At 47.7% G+C, this 23365-nt stretch overlaps 1 protein-coding gene across 7 annotated transcripts in view; it reads right to left on the bottom strand.

The window, feature by feature from the left end:
* Window positions 1-23039, bottom strand: part of ARHGEF12 (Rho guanine nucleotide exchange factor 12) — a 243186-nt gene extending 220147 nt beyond the window's left edge. For all 7 annotated transcript variants that reach the window (XM_068240993.1, XM_068240996.1, XM_068240994.1 and 4 more), the window contains exon 1: window positions 22734-23039. In XM_068240993.1, coding sequence (XP_068097094.1) covers window positions 22734-22765 — 32 coding nt within the window. In that variant the 5' untranslated portion in view covers window positions 22766-23039. The remainder of the gene's footprint in view (window positions 1-22733) is intronic.
* Between the last annotated feature and the right edge of the window lie 326 nt (window positions 23040-23365).

Raw genomic sequence — 23365 nt, 5'->3', positions numbered from 1 at the left:
GGGAGGGGGGGCCCTCTTCTGCCGCTGCGTGCGGGCGATCGCCGCAGAGCGGCGGCGATCAAGCTGTGCGCGCAGCTAGCAAAGTGCTAGCTGCGCGCACAGCACTTTACATTGTGAAAATCGCCCCACCAGGGGCTGAGATATCTCCCTGTGCGGCATAGCCCGAGCTCAGCTCGGGCTTACCGCCAGGGAGGTTAAAAAGGATTTAAACAATGATGCTGGCCAGCTGCCCTGCTCGCTACACAGTTTTTTGCCAGTTGGACAGAGCAACTGCCATCCACAAAGTTTTTGAAAACAAATAAATAAATCCCTGAGAATGCCCCCATGAAGAGATGGACTAGTCCAAAACCTGTCGCTTCTGTCAGATTTCTACTATTTATTGTAAGTGACAGCAACATAGGAGAAAAGTAATGTATGGCTCATTTTACTCTAGAAAAAAAATGTACATGTTTGCACATATTTTCAATTTTACAATTTTTCGCCATAGTGCCCCTTTAACCAGTACCCTATCCAGCCACTGATAGATACAGGATAGCCTCCCCCGCAATGAGAAGCCTCTGAACTATCCAGAAGGTTTCCATTACTGGGGTAAGTAACTTTTTATAACACTTAACGGCTGCTTAAAGTGTACCTGAAACAACAAAAAAAAAAAAAAAAAAAAAAAAAAAAAAAAATGTATACATACCTGGGGCTTCTTCCAGTTCCTTTCAGGTCGCTCACCGTTCTCCTCCGCCATCTGGATCCTTATCTAGGCGACCCGACACCAGATTTGTAGAGGGCTTCTGGTTGAGGATCCAGACGGCAGAGCAGGACGGCGAGGGACCGATCAGCCTGAAGGGGGCTGGAGGAAGCCCCAGGCACCGTATCATTTTTTTAATTTTTATCCGTCTCATGCTTAAGTGTCAAAAGTAGCACTGTAGCTTCCTTGAGTCAATCGTGCGATGTTCTACATATAAACACTCCAGTCTGAATCATCTTTGAAGCGTTAAAGCTTGAAAAAACGCGTAAAAAAACCCTAGTACTCGTTTCAGGAATCACTCAGCACTTACTCTATGGATGTATTTGAGTTTATTTAGACAGCAGTTTTCAGAACTCAGCAATTTCTATGAAACGGCACCGAGAACACTAGAAATGCAGAAACAGAGGTAGTGAGGTATGAATGCGGAACAACTGACACCATGTGCATTCATACGCGATACGTGAAAGAAAAGGTTGTGCCTTGCCACAGTAAATAATGTAAAAAAAAATAAAATAAAGAGAACTTATATGGTGTCCAAAAGTATGCTACAGGCTGGCAGTTTTTGTTTTCTCTGCATGTGAAAATTTACATTAGATGTCGTTTTGGCAACCGTGAGCCCTGCCTAAATGTAAAGCTGTGGTTGTGTGCTCAAAAAGCATTTTATAAAAAAAAAAAAAAAAAAGTTGTGAAACGCGTGGAGACTCAGGGCCCTTTCACACGGGCATGGTGTAGCATTTTACAGCAGTTGTAGCATTAGGGCAATGTAAGTCTATGGGGTAGTTCACATTGCTGCAGTTCAGTGCGCCAGAAGTACCCTAAAGCGAGCGCATACCTAAGTTACCACGCGGCGACCTGCGTGACGTGCGGCGGACCGGAAGTCATGTAAGTCTATGGGGTTGCATTTTTTTTTTAAATGATCACCGCAAGTTTCACGTGTCGTGCAAGCGTATTTTAGCAATGCGCTTCTGCGCAGGAAGTGAGTGTCACTTCCTGCTTGGCCGGATGCCAGACTGTAGTACTAACGCGATAATCCCCGAAGGCCTGTTTTGGCGGATATGCAGTGTGAAACCGGCCTAAGGCTACATCTTCATGGGTTTGAAGTGTGCACTTTTCTTGTTTAAAAAAAAAAAAAAAAAAAAAAAAGAAAGCCTAAAGCATCCTTTACTATATCATAGTTTGAATTCAAAAAGAATTAAACTTTCAAGAATGCAACAAAAATGCAGACAATACTCTCAGGCTCAGTTACTGCTCTGTGCATCGTTAATGTGCTGTGACAGCACAACACAATATGAAGAGTCCAAAGTGAAGCAAAGCACATATGTGGAGATTGCATCGCAGTTTTCACTTTGAAGTTGTGGCAGTGCATTTAAAGGATACCTGAACTGAGAGGGATATGGAGGTGGCCATGTTTGCTTCTTTCTAAACAAGACCAGTTGTCCACCATTCCTGCTGCTATTAGTCTGCAGTAGTATCCAATTCACACACCTGAAACAACCGTGTTCTCCCCAGATTTTTTTTCCAGCCGGGTGGCATGAGAAAGTAGCCGTGTGGCGTAAAATGGGCATGTCCATGACGTTCTGGAAAATGGGTGTGGCCATGACATTGGCGTAGCCAACTGTATTGTAACACTAACTCAAAAGAGCCCTTTTTCCCCCAAAACACAGTTAGACAAATTGTCCATAAAGGTTTTAAAAATTAAACACTATGTTTTCCCCCAAAAAACACATAAGGCAGCATTTCCATTACCCCAGATGTCCAATGCAGAAACCATTACTCAAAATTTAAAAAAAAAAAAAAAAAAAAAAAAAGGTCAGGCTGGTGGGGTGGGGAGGTAGGTCAGGCTTGTGGCTAGTGAGGTGGGTGGGTAAGTACATCAAGGCTGGTGGCTAGTGAGGTGGGTGGGTAAGTATGTCAAGGCTGGTGGCTAGTGAGGTGGGTGGGTAAGTATGTCAAGGCTGGTGGCTAGTGAGGTGGGTGGGTAAGTAGGTCAGGTTGGTGGCTAGTGGGGTGGGTGGGTAAATAGGTCAGGCTGGTGGCTAGTGGGGTGGGTGGGTAAATAGGTCAGGCTGGTGGCTAGTGGGGTGGGTGGGTAAGTAGGTCAGGCTGGTGGCTAGTGGGGTGGGTGGCAAAGTAGGTCAGGCTGGTGGATGGAAGGGTGGGTAGGTCCGTAGGGAGAGTGGGTAGGTCTGGAGGGTGGGTGGGTAGGTGCCCTCTCCCTCTCAGATAGCATGGCAGCAGGTTGCTCCTTACATCATGTGGTGTGAAAATCCGATCCTCGGCTGCTTCCTGAGCGTGTCCCCCAGCTCACTCCTTGCTGTCAGACAGGGCGCAGGCCGCAGCACTCATCCCTGCTGATTCTCCATGCTGATATCCCACCATCCGCCTCTGTCAGTCAGCGGCGCGTGTGCCAACCACTGAGGGGCGGGTCCACGGCAAGGCAGCCTCCTATTGGCCAGTGGGCGGGACGGACGCGCGGTGATTGGTGGAGGACGCAGACTCATCCCACCCAGTTCATCGGTGCTAGAGGCTGGGAGAGAGGCTTACTCTACTACGAGGAAACTTCGGCGAAAAGTGTCCCCGAGGCTCCGCGGCCGCAATTTTCTTGAGGATCGGCGCTCAGCAGAGAGGGTAAATATTGGCGCCGGCGGGGTTTCAAAACAGCCGGGCAGCCCGCCCGTCTAATTAGCCCTGGGGAGAACACTGAACAAGCACGCAGCTAATCCAGTCAGTTTTCAGTCAAAAACATCCGATCTGCATGCTTGTTCAGGGTCTACGGCTAAAAGTATTAGAGGCAGATAATCAGCAGGACAACCAAACAACTAGTATTGTTAAAAAGGAAATGAATATGGTAGCCTCCATATCCCTCACAGTTCAGGTGTACTTTAACCTCCTCAGCGGTATGGACGACTATACACGTCCATCACCGCCAGAGGTCGCCGCTCAGGCCCTGCTGGGCCGATTTTGATAAAATAAAAAGCAGCACACGCAGCCGGCACTTTGCCAGCCGCGTGTGCTGCCTAATCACCGCCACTCTGCGGCGATCCGCCGCGAGCAGCGGCGAAAGAGGGTCCCCCCAGCCGCCCGAGCCCTGCGCAGCCGGAACAAAAGTTCCGGCCAGCGCTAAGGGCTGGATCGGAGGCGGCTGACGTCAGGACGTCGGCTGACGTCACTCCGCTCGTCGCTATGGCGACGATGTAAGCAAAACAAGGAAGGCTGCTCATTGCAGCCTTCCTTGTTTATTCTGGTCGCCGGAGGCGATCAGAATGACGCTTCCGGAGCGCCCTCTAGTGGGCTTTCATGCAGCCAACTTTCAGTTGGCTGCATGAAACAGTTTTTTTTTTATTTAAAAAAAACCCTCCCGCAGCCGCCCTGGCGATCTTAATAGACCGCCAGGGAGGTTAAAGGGAACGCGAAATGAAAGGGATATGGAGGCTGAGAGGTTTATTTTCTTTTAATTAATGCATATTGCCTGGCTGTCCTGCTAGAGCTCTGCCTCTAATCCTTTAAGCCATAGACCCTAAACAAGCATATATAGCAGATGTCTATGACAAATCTGACAAGATTAGATGTATGCTTGTTTCAGATTTGTGATTTAGACCCTACTGACCAAAAAGATTAGTAGGATTCCAGGCAACTGGTATTGTTTAAAAGGAAATAAATATGGAGGTCTCACACCTTAGAGTATCAAGAGTTAACTACTTTCCAACCGCTCCACGCCAATTGGCATGAATGTGGCATTAGCCCCAGGACCGCTCAACCACAATTGGCGTGAAGTCCTGGGGCGGTGTTTTGCAGGAGATAGTGTGCCCATCTCCACTTGAATGACAGAGCTCTGCTCCGTCAGTCTCCCGGCGGCAATCGCCACTAGGAGACTGTTAGACGGCGAAACAGACGTTTATTTACATTGTACAGCGCTGCAAGCTATGGTAGCGCTGTACTGGGGACAGCCGTGTGACATGGCTGTACCCCTGGGAGGCACAAGAGCGATCAACTGTCACAGGATGATGCCTATGATAGCCGATCGATGTGATTGACTGGCGGAGTGAGGGGTAAACATTATCAAGAAAAAGGGGAGATTTAAATAAATGACAAATAAATAAAAAAATAAAACAAACATGCCGACAAGGATCAGAACCCACCAACAGAAAGCTCTGTTGGTGGGCAGAAAGGAGGGGGAGGGAAATCACTTGTGTGCTAGGTTATACGGCCCTGCAGCGAGGCCTTAAAGCGGCAGTGGCCTGAATTGTACAAAATAGCCTGGTCACAGGGGGGGGTAAGCCTATGGTCCTCAAGTGGTTAAAGCAATCCTGAAGGGATTTTTAAAATAAAAATATATGCTCACCTAAGGATAGGGAAGCGTCCTATAGAACCTTCCCATTCTCCTCGTTCCCCCAGTCTCCTCTGTTTGAATCTCCCGCTGCGGGCGACTTCGGCAGCCTTTGGAAGCACTCGGGCTCCTGAATACCGGTGGCTCTGTGCTGTGCACACTCGAGTGCGCTAGAGAGGGCGCTCGCATGTGCGCAGCACGAGCAGACCATCTTCAGAAGCCCGAGTGCTTCCGAAGACTGCCGACGCCTACACGACACGGAAGAGAGCGGTCCACGACCGAACGTGCTAACAGGGGAACCTGCGCTGGACCGCAGGGACCGGGAGGAGAATGAGAAAGCTCTATAGGGCCTTCCCTCTTTGATGTGATTTTTAAAATTAAATAAAAAAATAAAAAAAAACTCACTCACCTGACTCCCTTTAAAAAAATAAAATGTATACAATGTACAGCTCTGTGTCTGTGCTGCCAGGATCAGCAGGTGTTAGGGGGGGTTAATACCTCACCTGCTCTCCTCCAAATCATTAGACAAGTTAAGCTCTGCCTCCTTAGAAGATCACTGTGGCTTTTTTCTCTAAAGTGTTCGGAAGCTCTGTGGCCATCCCACCTGCATTGCCACCACCCGCCCCCGCCTCTACAGCCGTGGCCTAATTGGTGGCTACCAGTGCTGAGCCAGGCCTTGCGCAATTCAGCCTGCTGAGGGGAGGGCAGTGTCTCTCACATATGACATGGGCAAGCAAGCGAGTGATTAACCCTGCCGCCACGAGTGTCAAATAAGCCCATTGTGCTTGTATGTACCCAAGCCACTGCTCGCTTGTCTGCAGACTAGTTGTCCTTTCTTCCCCTCGACTGAACAGTACACTTCCCCTAACACAGTGTTTGTGCAGCACGTATTCCCTGCAATGCAAGGCTGTGGAGTCGGTACAAAAATCATCCGACTCCAACTCCTCAGTTTATGAAACCACCGACTACAGGTACCCAAAATTGCTCCGACTCCACAGCCCTGCTCCAATGGCACCCTATTAAGCAACGATCACTAAAGTGATCCAGAGAAAGCACCCTCATGTAGTTTACCATATACATCAGTGGGAACATTAGAGAAAACACCTACCCTGCTCTCTGTTTCATTCTTCACTGCTCAGCCTGCTTTTAATCAGTCCTGATAAAATCCCCGACTGAGCATTCAGTCTGGCTTTGCTCAGGAATCATGATAGCTGAGTCATTATAGCGGAGCCAGCAGGGGGCAGGCTTGGGCTTGAAAAGACATCAGAAAAGACAGACTCAGCTATAATGATTCCTGAGCAAAGCCAGCCTGAATGCTCAGTCTGGGATTTTATCAGGGCTGCTAACAAGCAGGCTGAGCAGTGAAGAATGAAATGGAGAGCAGGGTAGGTGGTTTATCTAATGTTCCCACTGATGTATATGGTAAAATACATGATGAGGGTGCTTCGTCTTTAGTTCACTTCAAGGGTGACATTCCCTGAAGGGCTGTATACGGCTGGAGTGGACACGAACTCTTGCACAGGGCAGAATGAAAACCTAGAGCAATGCACAGTGTATGTACTTAGAGAGTTTAGCCTGTCTAATTCCTCCTCATCTGTGACTAATGGCAACTATAATGTGCCCTCTCAGATGTGTCAGCTGGTTGCCTTGGCAGAGCAGCTAATTTATAAAAACAGGATGTTAACCCTATGTCTGCTTTCGTGAAAGCAGGAAGTAGAAACACTGCAGATTTATTGCAGGATTTGTATCAGCTGTAACAAAGAAACATTTTTCTTTAAAGGTTATTATGCTGCTGCTTATCTTTTAGAGCAGAGAGGAAGTTCTGAGTTCAGGTCTGCTTTAAAGTTAAGTAAAAAAGGTACAGGATCAGGCCTGGTACCCACTAGAGCTTTTTTTGAGCATTTAGAGAGCAAGGACAATTAGATTGGCAGCACTTACCACAAAATGCAATTTAAGATGTTGGGGAAACCACGGGGGTTCCGTTGCGCCGAAAAATGGGTGTGGCCATGGACCAGAATGCGGGTGTGGCCACGGGTGGAGACAAATTTACATGAATTTAGCAATGTGGGACATTAGATTAGGACAGTGGTGGAAAACCTTTTGGAGGCCGAGTGTCCAAACTGCAACCCAAAAGTCACTTATCTATCGCAAAGTGGCAACAGCAATTTAAACTACATACAAACGTTTTAACTCATACATGAACATTATGGAAAATCCAAGTTGAAAATAAACTGTGAAGATAAACAATTTCATCCATCCTACTCCTGAAAAATGTGGTTTTTTTTTAGAACCTCCCAGTTTTATTTTCCGTTTTAAAAAGCTAAAAAAAGTAGGTTTAACGCTATTGTTTCATGATAACGATTTAGCTTTTCCATAGTCTCGCAGTTCGCAATCATGTGACCACCAACAAGACAAATTCAGCAATCATGAGGCCCCCAAAAAATCATGAGGCCCCCAACAAGACACATTCAGCAATCATGATGCCCCCAACAAGACAAATTTAGCAATCATGAGGCCCCCCAAAAATCATGAGGCCCCCCAACAAGACACATTCAGCAATCTTGAGGCCCCCAACAAGACAAATTCAGCAATCGTGATGCCCCCAACAAATCATGAGGCCCCCAACAAGACAAATCCAGTAACCATGAGGCCCCCAACATGACAAATTCAGCAGTCATGGGGCACATAAATAGACAGCATTTCACATAAATAAGCAGAATGCCCCTTTAATATGGTAGACACCTCTCACCTGGCTTCTAAATTCTCCTCTACTGGCTGCTGTGCCTGGCAATAGTGTTTTGGGCCGGATTGGGGATGATGTGTGGGCTGAAATGCCTTGCGGTGCTGCTGTGGCCGGGCTGCCGGTGATGCTGTGGCCGGGTGAGGTAGTGACAGGTGCCCCCCCCAGTTGAGGTAGTGACAGGTGTCCTCCCACCCAGCTAGATCGTGACAGGTGTCCCCCCACCCAGCTAGATCGTGACAGGTGTCCGACCCAGCTAGATAGTGACAGGTGTCCCCCCACCCAGCTAGATAGTGACAGGTGTCCCCCCACCCAGCTAGATAGTGACAGGTGTCCCACCCAGCTAGATAGTGACAGGTGTCCCACCCAGCTAGATAGTGACAGGTGTCCCCCCCAGCTAGATAGTGACAGGTGTCCCCCCCAGCTAGATAGTGACAGGTGTCCCCCCCAGCTAGATAGTGACAGGTGTCCCCCCCAGCTAGATAGTGACAGGTGTCCCCCCCAGCTAGATAGTGACAGGTGTCCCCCCCAGCTAGATAGTGACAGGTGTCCCCCCCAGCTAGATAGTGACAGGTGTCCCCCCCAGCTAGATAGTGACAGGTGTCCCCCCAGCTAGATAGTGACAGGTGTCCCCCCAGCTAGATAGTGACAGGTGTCCCCCCAGCTAGATAGTGACAGGTGTCCCCCCCAGCTAGATAGTGACAGGTGTCCCCCCCAGCTAGATAGTGACAGGTGTCCCCCCCAGCTAGATAGTGACAGGTGTCCCCCCAGCTAGATAGTGACAGGTGTCCCCCCCAGCTAGATAGTGACAGGTGTCCCCCCCAGCTAGATAGTGACAGGTGTCCCCCCCCAGCTAGATAGTGACAGGTGTCCCCCCCCAGCTAGATAGTGACAGGTGTCCCCCCCAGCTAGATAGTGACAGGTGTCCCCCCCAGCTAGATAGTGACAGGTGCCCCCCCAGCTAGATAGTGACAGGTGCCCCCCCAGCTAGATAGTGACAGGTGCCCCCCCCAGCTAGATAGTGACAGGTGCCCCCCCCCAGCAAGATAGTGACAGGTGCCCCCCCCCCCCCAGCTAGATAGTGACAGGTGCCCCCCCCAGCTAGATAGTGACAGGTGCCCCCCCAGCTAGATAGTGACAGGTGCCCCCCCCCCCCAGCTAGATAGTGACAGGTGCCCCCCCCCCCCCCCAGCTAGATAGTGACAGGTGCCCCCCCCCCAGCTAGATAGTGACAGGTGCCCCCCCCCAGCTAGATAGTGACAGGTGCCCCCCCAGCTAGATAGTGACAGGTGCCTCCCCAGCTAGATAGTGACAGGTGCCTCCCCAGCTAGATAGTGACAGGTGCCCCCCCAGCTAGATAGTGACAGGTGTCCCACCCAGCTAGATAGTGACAGGTGTCCCCCCAGCTAGATAGTGACAGGTGTCCCCCCAGCTAGATAGTGACAGGTGTCCCCCCCAGCTAGATAGTGACAGGTGTCCCCCCCAGCTAGATAGTGACAGGTGTCCCCCCCAGCTAGATAGTGACAGGTGTCCCCCCCAGCTAGATAGTGACAGGTGTCCCCCCCAGCTAGATAGTGACAGGTGTCCCCCCCAGCTAGATAGTGACAGGTGTCCCCCCCAGCTAGATAGTGACAGGTGTCCCCCCCAGCTAGATAGTGACAGGTGTCCCCCCCAGCTAGATAGTGACAGGTGTCCCCCCCAGCTAGATAGTGACAGGTGTCCCCCCCAGCTAGATAGTGACAGGTGTCCCCCCCAGCTAGATAGTGACAGGTGTCCCCCCCAGCTAGATAGTGACAGGTGTCCCCCCCAGCTAGATAGTGACAGGTGTCCCCCCCAGCTAGATAGTGACAGGTGTCCCCCCCAGCTAGATAGTGACAGGTGTCCCCCCAGCTAGATAGTGACAGGTGTCCCCCCCAGCTAGATAGTGACAGGTGTCCCCCCAGCTAGATAGTGACAGGTGCCCCTCAGTTAGATAGTGACAGGTGCCCCCCCAGCTAGATAGTGACAGGTGCCCCCCCAGCTAGATAGTGACAGGTGCCCCCCCAGCTAGATAGTGACAGGTGCCCCCCCAGCTAGATAGTGACAGGTGCCCCCCCAGCTAGATAGTGACAGGTGTCCCACCCAGCTAGATAGTGACAGGTGTCCCCCCAGCTAGATAGTGACAGGTGCCCCCCCCCCCCCCAGTTAGATAGTGACAGGTGCCCCCCCAGTTAGATAGCGACAGGTGCCCCCCCCAGCTAGATAGTGACAGGTGCCCCCCCCAGCTAGATAGTGACAGGTGCCCCCCCAGCTAGATAGTGACAGGTGCCCCCCCAGCTAGATAGTGACAGGTGCCCCCCCAGCTAGATAGTGACAGGTGCCCCCCCAGCTAGATAGTGACAGGTGCCCCCCCAGCTAGATAGTGACAGGTGCCCCCCCAGCTAGATAGTGACAGGTGTCCCACCCAGCTAGATAGTGACAGGTGTCCCTCCAGCTAGATAGTGACAGGTGTCCCCCCAGCTAGATAGTGACAGGTGTCCCCCCCAGCTAGATAGACAGGTGCCCCCCCAGCTAGCGAGCCCGTTACCTCTCTCTCCTGTGTCCCCGCTGGCCTCTCCTGTGTCCCCGCTGCCGCTGCCCCACAGCTCAGACCTCACAGATCGCGGCGACGGAAGAAGCAAGCAGAGCGCGCGCATGACACCCGCGCGGCAGAACGTCACATGCGGGAGTGACTAATGATGTTACTTCCGCATGTGACGTACTCCGTGCGGGTACCATGCGCACTCTGTTTACCTCAGTCGCCGCGATCTGAGGTCTGAGCTGTGGGGCAGCAGCGGCAGCGGGGACACAGGAGAGGCCACAATAAGAGGGAGCAGGCATGGCGCCCATAGCGCAAGTCATGCCTGCATCCCAGGAAGACGAGCGGGCCGCAGCAGGTGGCCTGGCGGGCCGGATGCGGCCCGCGGGCCGCCAGTTGGACAGCGCTGCACTAGAGCAATTGAGATTAAGGAAATCGCAATTGCAGGACATGCAGCATGTTGGGAGCATTTCCATTCTAATAAATTGTATAGGAGCAGGGAAATCGCTCCCAAAAATCGCTTGCAAAACGCTATCGCAATTCGCTAGCGAATGCGCTTTCTAGTGGGTTCTGGGGCTCAGAGTAAAAGCTAGACAATTTGGATTAATTAAAAATAAATAACTATGGTAGCTCCCATATCCCTTCTACCACAAGGAGTAACTACAGATGCAATATCCACATGGCATTATACAGACAAAAGCAGCTTGACCTTTGCCAAACAACACACCTCACCGGAAACCCTGAATATTTTAAGAAGGGCTTATATTAAACATACAAATAATCAGGAACATAGCGCCGCAAAGGAAACAAACTCATCTCATATTTCCATTTCTTGAGACTGCCAGCTGCCACTGTTACCCTAGCCTTAACTCTCCACGTCACGTATGAAGTAAACAGTTACATGTGTCTCCTGGACCAGGTATGGGAATACAAGCAAAACCGTAATGAACATCTGTATTCCAATCTACCCAAATCTCAAAAGGCTCAATTACCTACCACAGTAATTGCAAGAGATCATGAGGATTCACTGGAAGCTACAACATGTGAACTCACGCAAGCAAAAAATACATTGGGGGAGACATCAGTTCTGTCACCCAACGCAATTCAATATGTAATCAGTGAGAGACATATTCCATACAGTGGTGCAACTTAATTCACCAAACTCCCTTTTCTGTTCCAAAATAAAAAAACATGTCCCAGATCACGTCTTACAGATACATCTCTGTCTCAGATTCTGTCACAAGCCTGTCTCAGAGGATTATGTACTTGTCATAATGGAATGCATATACAGCTGTCACAAAGAAAGAAAAACCATGGCAAACACGCCCATAAATATGTAGCTTTATTTGCACTGAGGGGAAAAAAAATTAAACATTTAAAGGACCACTAACGCAAAAAAAAAAAAAATTTAATGGAAAAATACACACATAAAATATACATTTCGCCTAAAGTAAATTGCACTAGAAATTACTTTTTGTTTCCTATATTGCTGTCACTTATAGTAGGAAAAAAAAAAAAAAAAAGCAGATGGGACTGACAGATTTTGGATTAGTCCACCTTCTCAATATTAATTTTAGGGCTGTTTCCTGTGTATCAACAGCCATTCAGTTCTTTTGTAAATAAAGAAATAATTTAGAAGCCCCCATGAGGAGGAAGAGTAGTCCAAAACCTGACAGATCTCTTTTCACTGCCTACTGTAAATAACAGTAACACAGGAATGAAGTTCCCTTTTGCTAATCAGTTTTCCAGTGTCCTGTAAATTCTAACATCCAATATGTAGGATAATAACTAATACTGAAGCCAAGTGGTGGACAAAACACCCTTTTCACTAATCAAATGTGATTGCCAGCATGCTACAGCTACCAGTAACATCCTGCCATCTGTCTATTTAGCTGGTGGGTCGAACAATCAGGAGCGACTATAAAGCTGCTTTCAAACTACATCTGTGTCAGCACAGCGCAAATGCACAATATGATGCACTTACAGTATATTTCATTGGGGATGTTCACACTTCTATAATTTCCGACAGGGAAACAAAGTCTTTGAACTGTATGCTGCACTTTACAGGTTGCATAGCAGCAGTAGTCTGTGATGCAACTTTACATCACTGTTGCAATCCTATTTTTCAAGATGCACGACTTATATAGTGCGCATGAAGCCTAAGGCCCCATTCCCAGTGGAGCCTTGAGGTTCAATGCAGTGAACGCATTGTAGTGCCGACCGCTGTAGTGCCCTGAAATGTTAAGCCTATGCGACGATCGCAGTATGTCCGATGCAAACTAATGGAGAGCAGTATCCCAACACACTACATGCAGTGTGTTACTGCATGACATGCGCATTAAACAGTGAAGTGTGACTTTTCCTTTCAGTTGTGTTCTTGTTTTTACAGGGATTATGGTGTAAATCGCACTGTGAAAGTAGCCTTATGCTGGGCATACACGGGAGAAACTCTCCTCATCGATCGAGCCGCTGATGGCTCGACTGATAATATCCGACAGGTCTGATGACCTGCCGGATAGATTCCCCGCTCGATCCCCGCTGGCGGACAATAGTGGGGAATCGAGCGGCTGATAAGGAGTGCCGGCGGGGACGAGCGGTAATCGATCCACGCGAACGTGTGGGCGAGCGGGGATGCGCTGCACCATGTAAATAGACGGCGATCACGCCGTCTAACAGTCTCCCAAGCGGCAACAGCCGCTCGGAGACTGAAGGTGGGGCGGAGCTCTGCCCCCCCCAAGCAGGAGATGCGCGCGCAGCCTGCGCGCGATCTCCTGCAAAACAGAGCCCCAGGACTTTACACCAATCAGCGTTAGGCGGTCCTGGGGCTGCCGCGGCGGCCACACCCATCGGCGTGACGCGGTCGGCAAGAGGTTAACAGCTGTGATAAGAATCCCCGACTGAGCATTCAGTCTAGGTTTGACCTGGAATCATTATAGCCAAGTCAGTGTTCTGTGGAGTCTTTTCAAGCCCAAGCCTGCCCACTCCTGGCTCAGCTTTCCTGCTTTGCATGCTCAGAGCTGATGATATGGAAGGGGCTGCTCCTGCTGAAAGAGAATCTCTGAAACAGACAAGTGTGGCTGTGTGATCTGTGTGCACTGTGCAGCCAGTCATTATCTACTGTATGCAGTTTCATTTCTATGAGAGACACTTCCTACAGGCAGCCACACAGCATACGAGAATAATAAAGTTTAAAGCACACAGATGAAAGGCTGCAGCAGCAACCCTGCTTGTCTATATATAGTCTCATCGAGGCTAGACAGCACATCCAGAACAGCTCATAACCTGGAAGCAGAAGGGATATGACCCGGCGGCCATATTGGATTTTTCCTGGAGCAATAATGGATAAAAAAAAAAAAAAAAAAAACACTCAAAAAGGCACACTAGAGTGGCAAAATTATCAGGTAGAGCATTTATTCTTTACAAGCCATCGACTGATATGTTTATTTTGTGTGAATCGTTCATCTCTGGTTCCCTTTAAGATAGAAAGGCCAGCATTATGGTAGAAACATGCAGATAAAAATGGTGACAAAGGGTGGTGACGAGGCAGTGACAAGGGTGGGACAGGGAAATGGTTTGCACATTTGTTGCCTTAGCTGCAACATTTACAGTCCACAAACACTATGTTGGCACTGTCCGCTGCACATTTATGGTGCACAGGAAGTGATGTTTCAAGACCCCACTTTCTGAACAGGAAGCCAGCCAGAGCAGAGGTCCTGAATTTGAATGGATAGTTATATGAACAGAGATCAAATAATCAAGCTGTCATGTAATTAGATCATTAGCTTTCAGAATCTTCTGGCTCAGGCCAGGCTAATTAAAAAAAAAAAAAAAGCTGGTAAAAAAAGCCTGATCAGTTAGAATACAGATTACATCTCTATATAGGATGTAAAGGGAGACTTAAGTTAAATTAATAAAAAAAAAAAAAAAAAAAAAAAAAAAAGTTTAAATTACCTGGGGCTTCTTGCAACTCCTTGGAGTCATCGTGTGCCTACGAAGTCCATCCGGACAGTAGCAGCAGCTGCCAGTTGGCAGCTACTGCACATGTGCAGCTCTGAGCCGTGCGCACCCTTATCACACTCCGGTAGCCGGGAGCCCGCACAGCCACTCACCGATGCTCCGGTCCCCGCCTCTGGTTCACTTCTGGAGTTTCCAACTTTATGCACAGTGCACAGTGGCGATTTTCATGTAATGCGCAGAATGCTCCTGGCTGCAGAAGGCGAGGAGGCACGTGACTGGCCAGCTTTGCGGGGGCCAGCGCTGCTGGCCGGGAGGGACTCGGACAGAAGTCATAGGCACCGAATGACTCCAGGGGGGGTGCAAGAAGCCCCATGTAAGTTAAACTCATGTTTTAATTTGACTTAAGATTTCCTTAAGCTTGAATTTAATAACTGGCTACATGGAATTCAGATCACATCTCGGTTTATGATTCAAGCTTCAGTATAACAATAATACAAAATAAAAAATCAGCCTCCTCGTTCCTGTCTTGCATTTCTTTGCCCTCATTCCCAAATAGCACTTCTTTGCCATACAAGAGGAGTGACACATTTCCCATACCACATCAACAAAGCAAAGAGTCTAGAAAAGAAACACTGATCTTTATCTTTGATGAGATAGGAAATGTGATAGTAATGTGAACCCGCAGCAACCAATGGATTTTACTTTTCAGATTATATAAAACCGGGCATGCATGTACTAGATGTGGTAAAAGACTGATTATACAGTACAATCCCTTTATAGTGAGCTCCAAGGGACCAGGAAAAGTAGTTTTCTATCAGAATTGGTCATACATTGTATATTTATACAAGCAAAAGTGTGATTGACAGCACCCCCGATAGACAGGTGATGTGTCAGGTCAATAGGTCTGGCAGCACTCCAGCCCCCACAAATGCAATACAAAGATGAAGACCGGCACCATCCAGTATTTATGCTCTTATGTATTAGTAGACCACATGACACATATCAGAGACGTTTCAGAGGGACATCCTCCTTTCTCAAGCTGTCAGTGTCTAACATCAAACTTATCATCTATTTATATACCATAAGTCCATTGAAAGCAACCAATCACGTGCAAGTGTCGCCTATGGGGACCAATCCCCAAGCGTATCACACATGGACCTGATGGGGAACTTCTCATACATATGCTAAACGTGTATGCAAATGGCATCTCTTACCAGGAAGCAGGGCTTACACTGGCGGGCTCCGTCCATTCAGTACACCTGTGGCGCCGACCTATAGGAATGTCTCTGCAGCTGACATCCATCCAGTCACACCCTCAATGGAGAGGACTATATGGGGAACTAGTGACACCCTCGGTGGCTTGGAGAACCGCCCATAGGAACAGTGCTAAGCACACACACGTCAGGCGAATACTGCCCACATGTGTGCAAAGAGTATATTACAAAAAACAGCGACATCTATTGACATAAATCGATTTTACGCACCATACTATTCTTATAGCCTCTCCAGTTAGACAGAGCTTGAGAAAGGAGGATGTCCCTCTGAAACGTCTCTGATATGTGTCATGTGGTCTACTAATAAATAAGAGCATACATACTGGATTGGGTCGGTCATCTTTGCATTGTAGATTTATACAGACAGATTTGCAGGGACATGAACACTGAGTTTACTATATCCAAAGATTACTATAAGGATATTCTACTGCTAGATAGATAGATACATACATACATACACATATACACACACACACCTGACATTGGAGGAGGGGGGGGGGGGATGAGATGAACTTACCCGGGGCTTTTAATGGTCCCCCGCAGACATCCTGTGCCCGCACAGCCACTCATCGATGCTCCGGTCCCCGTCTCTGGTTCACTTCTGGAATTTCCAACTTTAAAATCAGAAAACCACTGCGCCTGCGTTGCCGTGACTTTGCTCCAGCTGACGTCACCAGCAGTGTATTGCGCAGGCCCAGTATGGTCAGTGCCTGCGCAGTACGCTCCTGGTGACGTCATCGGGAGTGAGGACTCGGCAACGTAGGCGCAGTGGTTTTCTGATTTTAAAGTTGGAAATTCCAGAAGTGAACCAGAGGCGGGGCCGGAGCTTCGGTGAGTGGCTGCGCGGGCACAGGACCTCTGCAGGGCACCATTAGAAACCCCGGGTAAGTTCAACTCATTTTCCCCCGACCCCCCTACAGTAGTCCTTTAAGGGCCCTAATGTCTAAAGCATTTAAAAAAAAATGTAGTATTAGGAAGAGACTGAGGGAGCACTGCCCTACATGGTATTTGCTGAACCACCTATAGATATATGGAAGCTGCCATACAAAACAAGTCACAGAACTATTGCATAAAGGAAGTACTGGTGCTCAATCAGCAACAAGAGCCAAAAACTTGGGAATCTAATGCTGCATCTAAACACCAATTAGATCCCCCCTACAAAATCCTCAACCGTCCTACCCTACTAAATACAAACCAACAATATAAGGTGCCCAATAGTGGAAACCTAACACTTTACATCTCAAATAAGCAACACCAGGACTCTTGCACTTACCCCTCTATCAAACCCCACTCAGCCGCACCCTCATTTTAGCCGGCAATGGCTGATATTCAGACAGTGCTGGAAATGAAGTCCAAGAGCATGCCAGATGAGGACAACAGCCACTGCCACAGTGCTACACAAGAGAATAACTGCACAAACTGAACTCCCAGGAGCTCCACATCAAACTTCCCAAGACGCCAACTGATTCATGCTTCAGGAAAAGCGGTGGCATCTTATCTGCATCTGAGCTAGACTGGACAGACTGTTCATCTCTACATGTGTGGTGAGATCTACACACCTAGTAGTATTTTCTGTCAGAATGCAGAGATCGGCCTACGGGTGGTGCTATGATGCTATCCACGCCCATTGGCCTCTCTGCTCTATGATTGGTTAGCATTTTGTTCCAAGTCTTCCATCAGGTCCACACCTTGCTTTCTGTGCCTTCATTGGCTGAAGTGAAGTTTGCTTTGATTGGTCAGTGTGTATTTGTATTGCTATTTAGAGAGGGTTGAAACCTTCATGTTCTCATATACTGGTATGGCTTACTCGCGTGGTAAAGAGCTAGTAGGCTTGAAACAGCGGGCTGTCATTGCTAAACCCATTTTTAACCCTTTTCCTGTCATTTTAATGACTTTTTAATAAAGAGCTATGCTTTACTGATGGTGGTATCTGAGTGCAAGGGGAATGGACAGCTTAACCGACCAGGAGAGATGTTACGTTACTTTTAGGCCTCTTTCACGTGGAGGCTGAAGGCAGTGAATTGATAGCCTGCCAGCTGCTCTTGTGCACCTTCCAAATGCTTGCTAGTGCTCACCCTAAGAGCAGAGCAGCAGTTACTCACCTCTTCAGGCTCCACTCCAGCACGGAACCTTCATCTTCCCCTCCTCCAGCCACTGTGGTCTCTCTCCAGCCATCATGAAACGCTGACTTGTAGAGTGAGGGACGCAAAGCAGAGGGGAAAATGACCATTCAGAGCTGGAGGCGAATGTAACCTGGAGAGAGAACTTGTTGAAAGACAAAAGTGGAGATTGTAAGCCCACAATAGTGTGGTATGTTATGTAGTTGTGAAGTACTTTGCATGAAATGATACTTAAAAAGGTGGGTTACTAATAAGTCAGCCACTGTATAGTGAAGAGCTTATACCTGACACCAAGCACGTTAAGAAGTCGCTCCCTGTATATTGGAAGAAACCAATTGCCTCAGGTACGTTTTAAGAAGGTGAAAGTAATGGAGTTAGAATAACTTTTTAAAAGAAGGGCATTATTGTATACTTCACAAGTGCTGTGGAGTATATAATAAAGTTCTTCGTATTTGAATCTGGCAATATTGAGTCATCAAAGGGTTAGTAAGTCCACTATTACCTCCCTTTTTTAAACTGCGTTTGGTGTATATTATCCTTCCTAGCACCTCCGTTTTACTATTTTTCGCTAGAGGAAAAACTGCTGCTGCTCTGCTCGCAACTCTGAAGGAGGCCTGCCGACTCTGTAGCTGCCCGCCGTAATGTGCACAGAAAGCAGCCTGCGGACCAGGTCTGTGTGAGTTAAGTACCTGGGTGCCGGCTGCCTATTCTATCCTGCCACCCTAGGCCCGGACCTTTGTGGCACAGAAATGGACACTGCGCACGCAATAGCACTTTATTACATTTTCTTTACAAGTTTCGGTTGGTGACGTGGACAGCGTTTCCTGGTAGGTCCCTAATTTCTTACAGATTAGTGTTCGCGACCAGGCAGGAAGCGGTTTTGGGTCCTCAACTGGACTAACGCCAGTGTTTTTCCACAAGTAGAGAAACTTCATCTCTGACTCTGAATGTACGTTTTGCTAAACAGGATCTCAGTACTTTACACAGGCCTAACAAGACTCGAAATAGTATGGCTAGGTGATCACCAGCACGTTGTGTGCCCTGTAATAACCGGATCGCAATGGAGGGAAAAAATGTTATAGCGCAATATGCATTTGTTGTGAAGCATACAGTAATAGCCCACTTTCACTGCTGTGGAATCCGCAATATTTTCCCACAAGTGATTCAAGAGGGGTAAATGCTGCCTACTGCACCAATAGCTTTGCATCCGAATCGCATACCTGCACAATTCAGATGGCATGCTGGATTTAAAGAGTAAGGCCTGGTGCACACCAGAGGAGTTTTTCTGAGCGTTTTGAGTTTTTAAATCTGCTGCTAATGTTATCCTATGTGTCTGTGCACACTGGAGCAATGAGGTTTTGTAAAAAACCCCATAGCATTACATTGGGAAGAGCTTTTGAAACCTCTAAAAGCTCTTCCCAATGTAATGCTATGGGGATTTTTACAAAACCTCATTGCTCCAGTGTGCAGAGACACATAGGATAACATTAGCAGCAGATTTAAAAACTCCAAACGTTAAGAAAAACTCCTCTGGTGTGCACCAGGCCTAACTGATTAAATCAGGCAATGCAAAAGTTCATAATCAATCTGACATTTTTTATTTTAGGTGAATAACAAACCCTGGTTCCCAAAGCTCTGACCTCGTACATCAGCTGCAAAACAAAAGTTGCAGTGCATGTCGGGGTTTTTTTTTCCTCCTCCCCACAGGCGGAAGCCAATCCCAGTGTTCTTCCCAGTATCTTTTAGCCGGGTGCTCCACCCAGCTAGTTTTGGTGACCACGTGGCTGTCCATCTCCTCCTATACTGTAAGCAGAGTTGCTCACAGAAGCACTGGCCCTGCATTCTCTCATCTCACCCCACCCGGCTACTTTTTCATGCCACCCGGCTACTATTTCATGCCACCCGGCTGGAAAAAACTTCTGGGAAGAACACGGAATCGTGATGTCATTTCCTCCCTTACGGCATCCCCCTCCTCTCTGCAGTACCCCCTGTGGACTTGGTGCCCAGTCTGGACTTTGTGCCCAGTCTGGACTTTAGGGCAGCATGGTCTTTAGAAGGAATTTAAATTAGTGCCTTTGGAATTAATACTCTTTTATATGTCCCCCGCATCCTCCTCGGCATTTCCACTCCTCCCCACAGCATTGCAAAGCGAAGCGGGGAGGAATTAAAGCGGTATCGTCACCATAAAAATCAAATTTCAACAGCAACTGGTCTGAGTGTATTAAGTGATATAGATGCTAATCCTGCATTCAAAACTTTCAAAACATTTTTTTGCTGTTAGGATTTGGAGTTATCACATACTTAAGGAACACTGGCCTTTTAGTAGTCGTGCCAAAGAATTGCATGCTGGGGGTTCTTTTTATCTATAATCTATTCCTCCTCTTCCCTTTATTTCCCTGCCAGCTTCTTATCTGAAACCTAATCCCCTAATCACTTGTGTTTACAAGCAAGGCTGAGGTGACTCAGCGATTGGAGGAGACAAGAAAAAAAGTAAAGGGCAGAAATGACATCACGAGTTAGCCTTAACTGTGGGCAAAAGACATGGCCCCCACCAGGAACAGAATTCTCTTCATTTACTATATAACATTCACTGAAATCAAAACGTGGACAGTACAATACATGTTATGTAAGTAGATCAAGTATTTATCTACTTGTATATGTGTTTTTTTTCCCTGGCATAGTATGGCTGATCCTACCGCTTTAAGGCAGCACGCACACTCACCTACACATGGTTACAGGCACTTAAGTTCCCATCTAAATTCTGCACCAGTGATGTGGGAGACATATGAAAGTATTAATTCCACGGGAACTAATTTAAATTCATTTCTAAACACCATGCTGCCCTAAAATCCAGACTGGGCACCAAGTCCACTTCGGATACCGCAGGGAGGAGAGGTAGGGGATGCCATAGGGGAGTAAGGGAGGAAATGACATCACGATTGGTTTCAGCCGGAGGGACCCAAGATGGCCCCTGCCAGGGATAAGAATTCTCTGAATGTATTATATAAAATTCTCTGAAATCAAAATGTGGACAGTGAGTGCAATACATTTGTTATGTTAGAAGAGCAGATACTTATCTACTTACATATGTTTTTTTTTCCCTGGCATAGCCCTGGCATAGTTTGGCTATCAGTTCCTCTTTAATTGCAGCATGCACCCGAATCACTATAGCCGCGCATGGCTCGGCTACAGGGATTCGGATGCGTATTCACATCCAGGGCTGTGGAGTCGGTACAAAAATCTTCCGACTCCTCGGTTTATGAAACCATGACTCCGACTCCGGGTACCCAAAATGGCTCCGACTCCTCAACTCCAACTCCTTAGTCTAATACTTAACAGGGCTGTGGATTTTGTACAAAAATAATCCGACTCCTCAGTCTATGAAATCAATGACTCCGACTCCGGGTGCCCAAAATTGCCCCGACTCCGAATCCACAGCCCTGCTCACATCACTGCAAGACACATGCCAGCTTAGTGGAAACCAGCCTTTAATGAAAAGGATGCTTCACTATAACAGTACACATGCACGTTATCCAATACCGCACAGCATGTCTTGCATTACTACAATATAAATATACCATTACAATATAATTGCATCATGTAGCAATTCAATTGCAACTAACCAGCGTAAACATAGGCTCATAGTTAGTTGCAATTCAATTGCAACTAACCAGCGTAAACATAGGCTCATAGTAAACTGACAACTAAAACATGTATGCAGCTGTCCAGTTACTTTGTCATTAGCCTGCAGAATCTGATCTGCTATGTTTAAAGGACAAATTAAGTGAGAAGAATATGGAGGCTGCCATATTTATTTCCTATGTAACAATACCGGTTGTCTGGCAGCCCTGCTGAACTATATGGCTGTAGCAGTGTCTGAATAACAACGGAAACAAGCATGCAGCTAATCTTGTCAGATCTGTAAATAATGTCAGAAGCAATTGATCTGCTGCATGCTTGTTCAGGGTCTATGGTGAAACGTATGAGAGGCAGAGGATCAGCAGGATAGCCAGGCAACTGGTATAGCTTAAAAGGAAATAAATATGGCAGCCTCTATATTTCTCTTGCTTCAGAACTAATCTGATTAGTTCCTCAAAGTTCTGGCACGGTGGCACCATGGATAGCACTCTCGCCTTGCAGCGCTGGGACCCTGGTTCAAACCCCAGCCAGGGCACCATCTCCACAGAGTTTGTATGTTTTCTCTAAGTCTGTGTGGGTTTCCTCCAGGCTTCCCCCTAAAGAAAAATTGGCCCTAGAGCAGGCATGGGCAAACTCAGCCCTCCAGCTGTTACGGAAATACAAGTCCCACAATGCATTTGCTTTTATGAGTCATGACTGTGGCTGTCAGACTCCTGCAATGCATTGTGGGACTTGTAGTTCCTTAACAGCTGGAGAGCCAAGTTTGCCCATGCCTGCCATAGACGGTAGTCTATAGTAGGAATTAGATTGTGAGCTCCTCTGAGGGATAGTTAGTGACAGAACCATATACACTCTGTAAAGCCCAGCATAAGATGTCATCGCTCTATAAATACTAATTCCAGTTTTCCCAAAAACAACACAAAACTATGGAAAAGTTTAAACTAACACTCTTGTATCCATAAGATAAAATGAGTTATTTACATTTCACTTTGATTTTTTTTAACAGACATCTCTGCCTTCAAAAATGAAAACTTTCCAAAAGCCAACCATAACAAGTGAAGGAACATGTCCCCAACCAAAGTGGAAATGAAAGGCCCATCACAAAGAAGTGAGAAGAGAGAGGAAATAAACTTTGTAACTTCTCTGAATGATCAGCTGTAACTTTGTAGCCTGTGATCATGCAGCCACACAACTCCACTGTCACCAAATATAAAAATAGTGTGCCAATTACAATCACCCGTCACCAACCCAAAACACTCCCACGGCAGGAAAACACAAATTAAACAAGGAGTGGACCAGGGAGTTTTGATCTCTGTTTATGTTTCAAATTCTGCATTAGAAAGTTCTGCCCAGTAAAGTATACCGACGGGCTGCACTCACCTGTCCGAGACCGCAGACTGTATTCCACTCATTGGGCTCCTCTTGGCTAGTCCTCACCTTAGCTAACTTGCATGTTAGTTCTACTCTAGCTGAATCTGCAGGCTGGGGGGGAATGCGCTCGTCCCGCGGAGGGATCCCGACTGCAGACAGAGGATCATAGGGCCGATCACAAACACAGACCGCAAAACGAAACTTTTAAAGTCAGCAAAATAAGGGTCTTCTTCTGCCGGTACTCAAGGGTACTAAGTACCAGCACCTCTCCAGGACTCATCGTGCTCAGCGCGCATGTGCGGCGAAGTCTCGCGCAGCTACTGACCGCGGGTGACGCGAGACTTTCCCACGCATGAGCCGTTCGCTCCTTGGAACTTGGAATGCTTCCGCTGTTCCGCCGCAAAGGTTGACGCATGCGTAGACTGCGCACCTTTACACGGCTGGTAGGGATTTTCCGGGGCATGCGCACTGGATACGGCGGCTCGGTAGTACTTACTTACTCGGGACTGGGAGCTGTACTTACTTGCTGGCTGCAGGAGGAGGCTGTCTGGCTCTGCTGCTTTGTGAGAATGGCAGATCCATTATCAGCCTGGGGGCTGTATTTGCTAACGTCTCAAATAAGTTACGTGACATGTTGCAGG

The sequence above is a fragment of the Hyperolius riggenbachi genome, chromosome 6, assembly GCF_040937935.1.
Source record: "Hyperolius riggenbachi isolate aHypRig1 chromosome 6, aHypRig1.pri, whole genome shotgun sequence".
Taxonomy (NCBI): domain Eukaryota; kingdom Metazoa; phylum Chordata; class Amphibia; order Anura; family Hyperoliidae; genus Hyperolius; species Hyperolius riggenbachi.
Note: the sequence above shows the minus strand (reverse complement) of the source record. Positions and strands in the feature narration are given on the sequence as shown.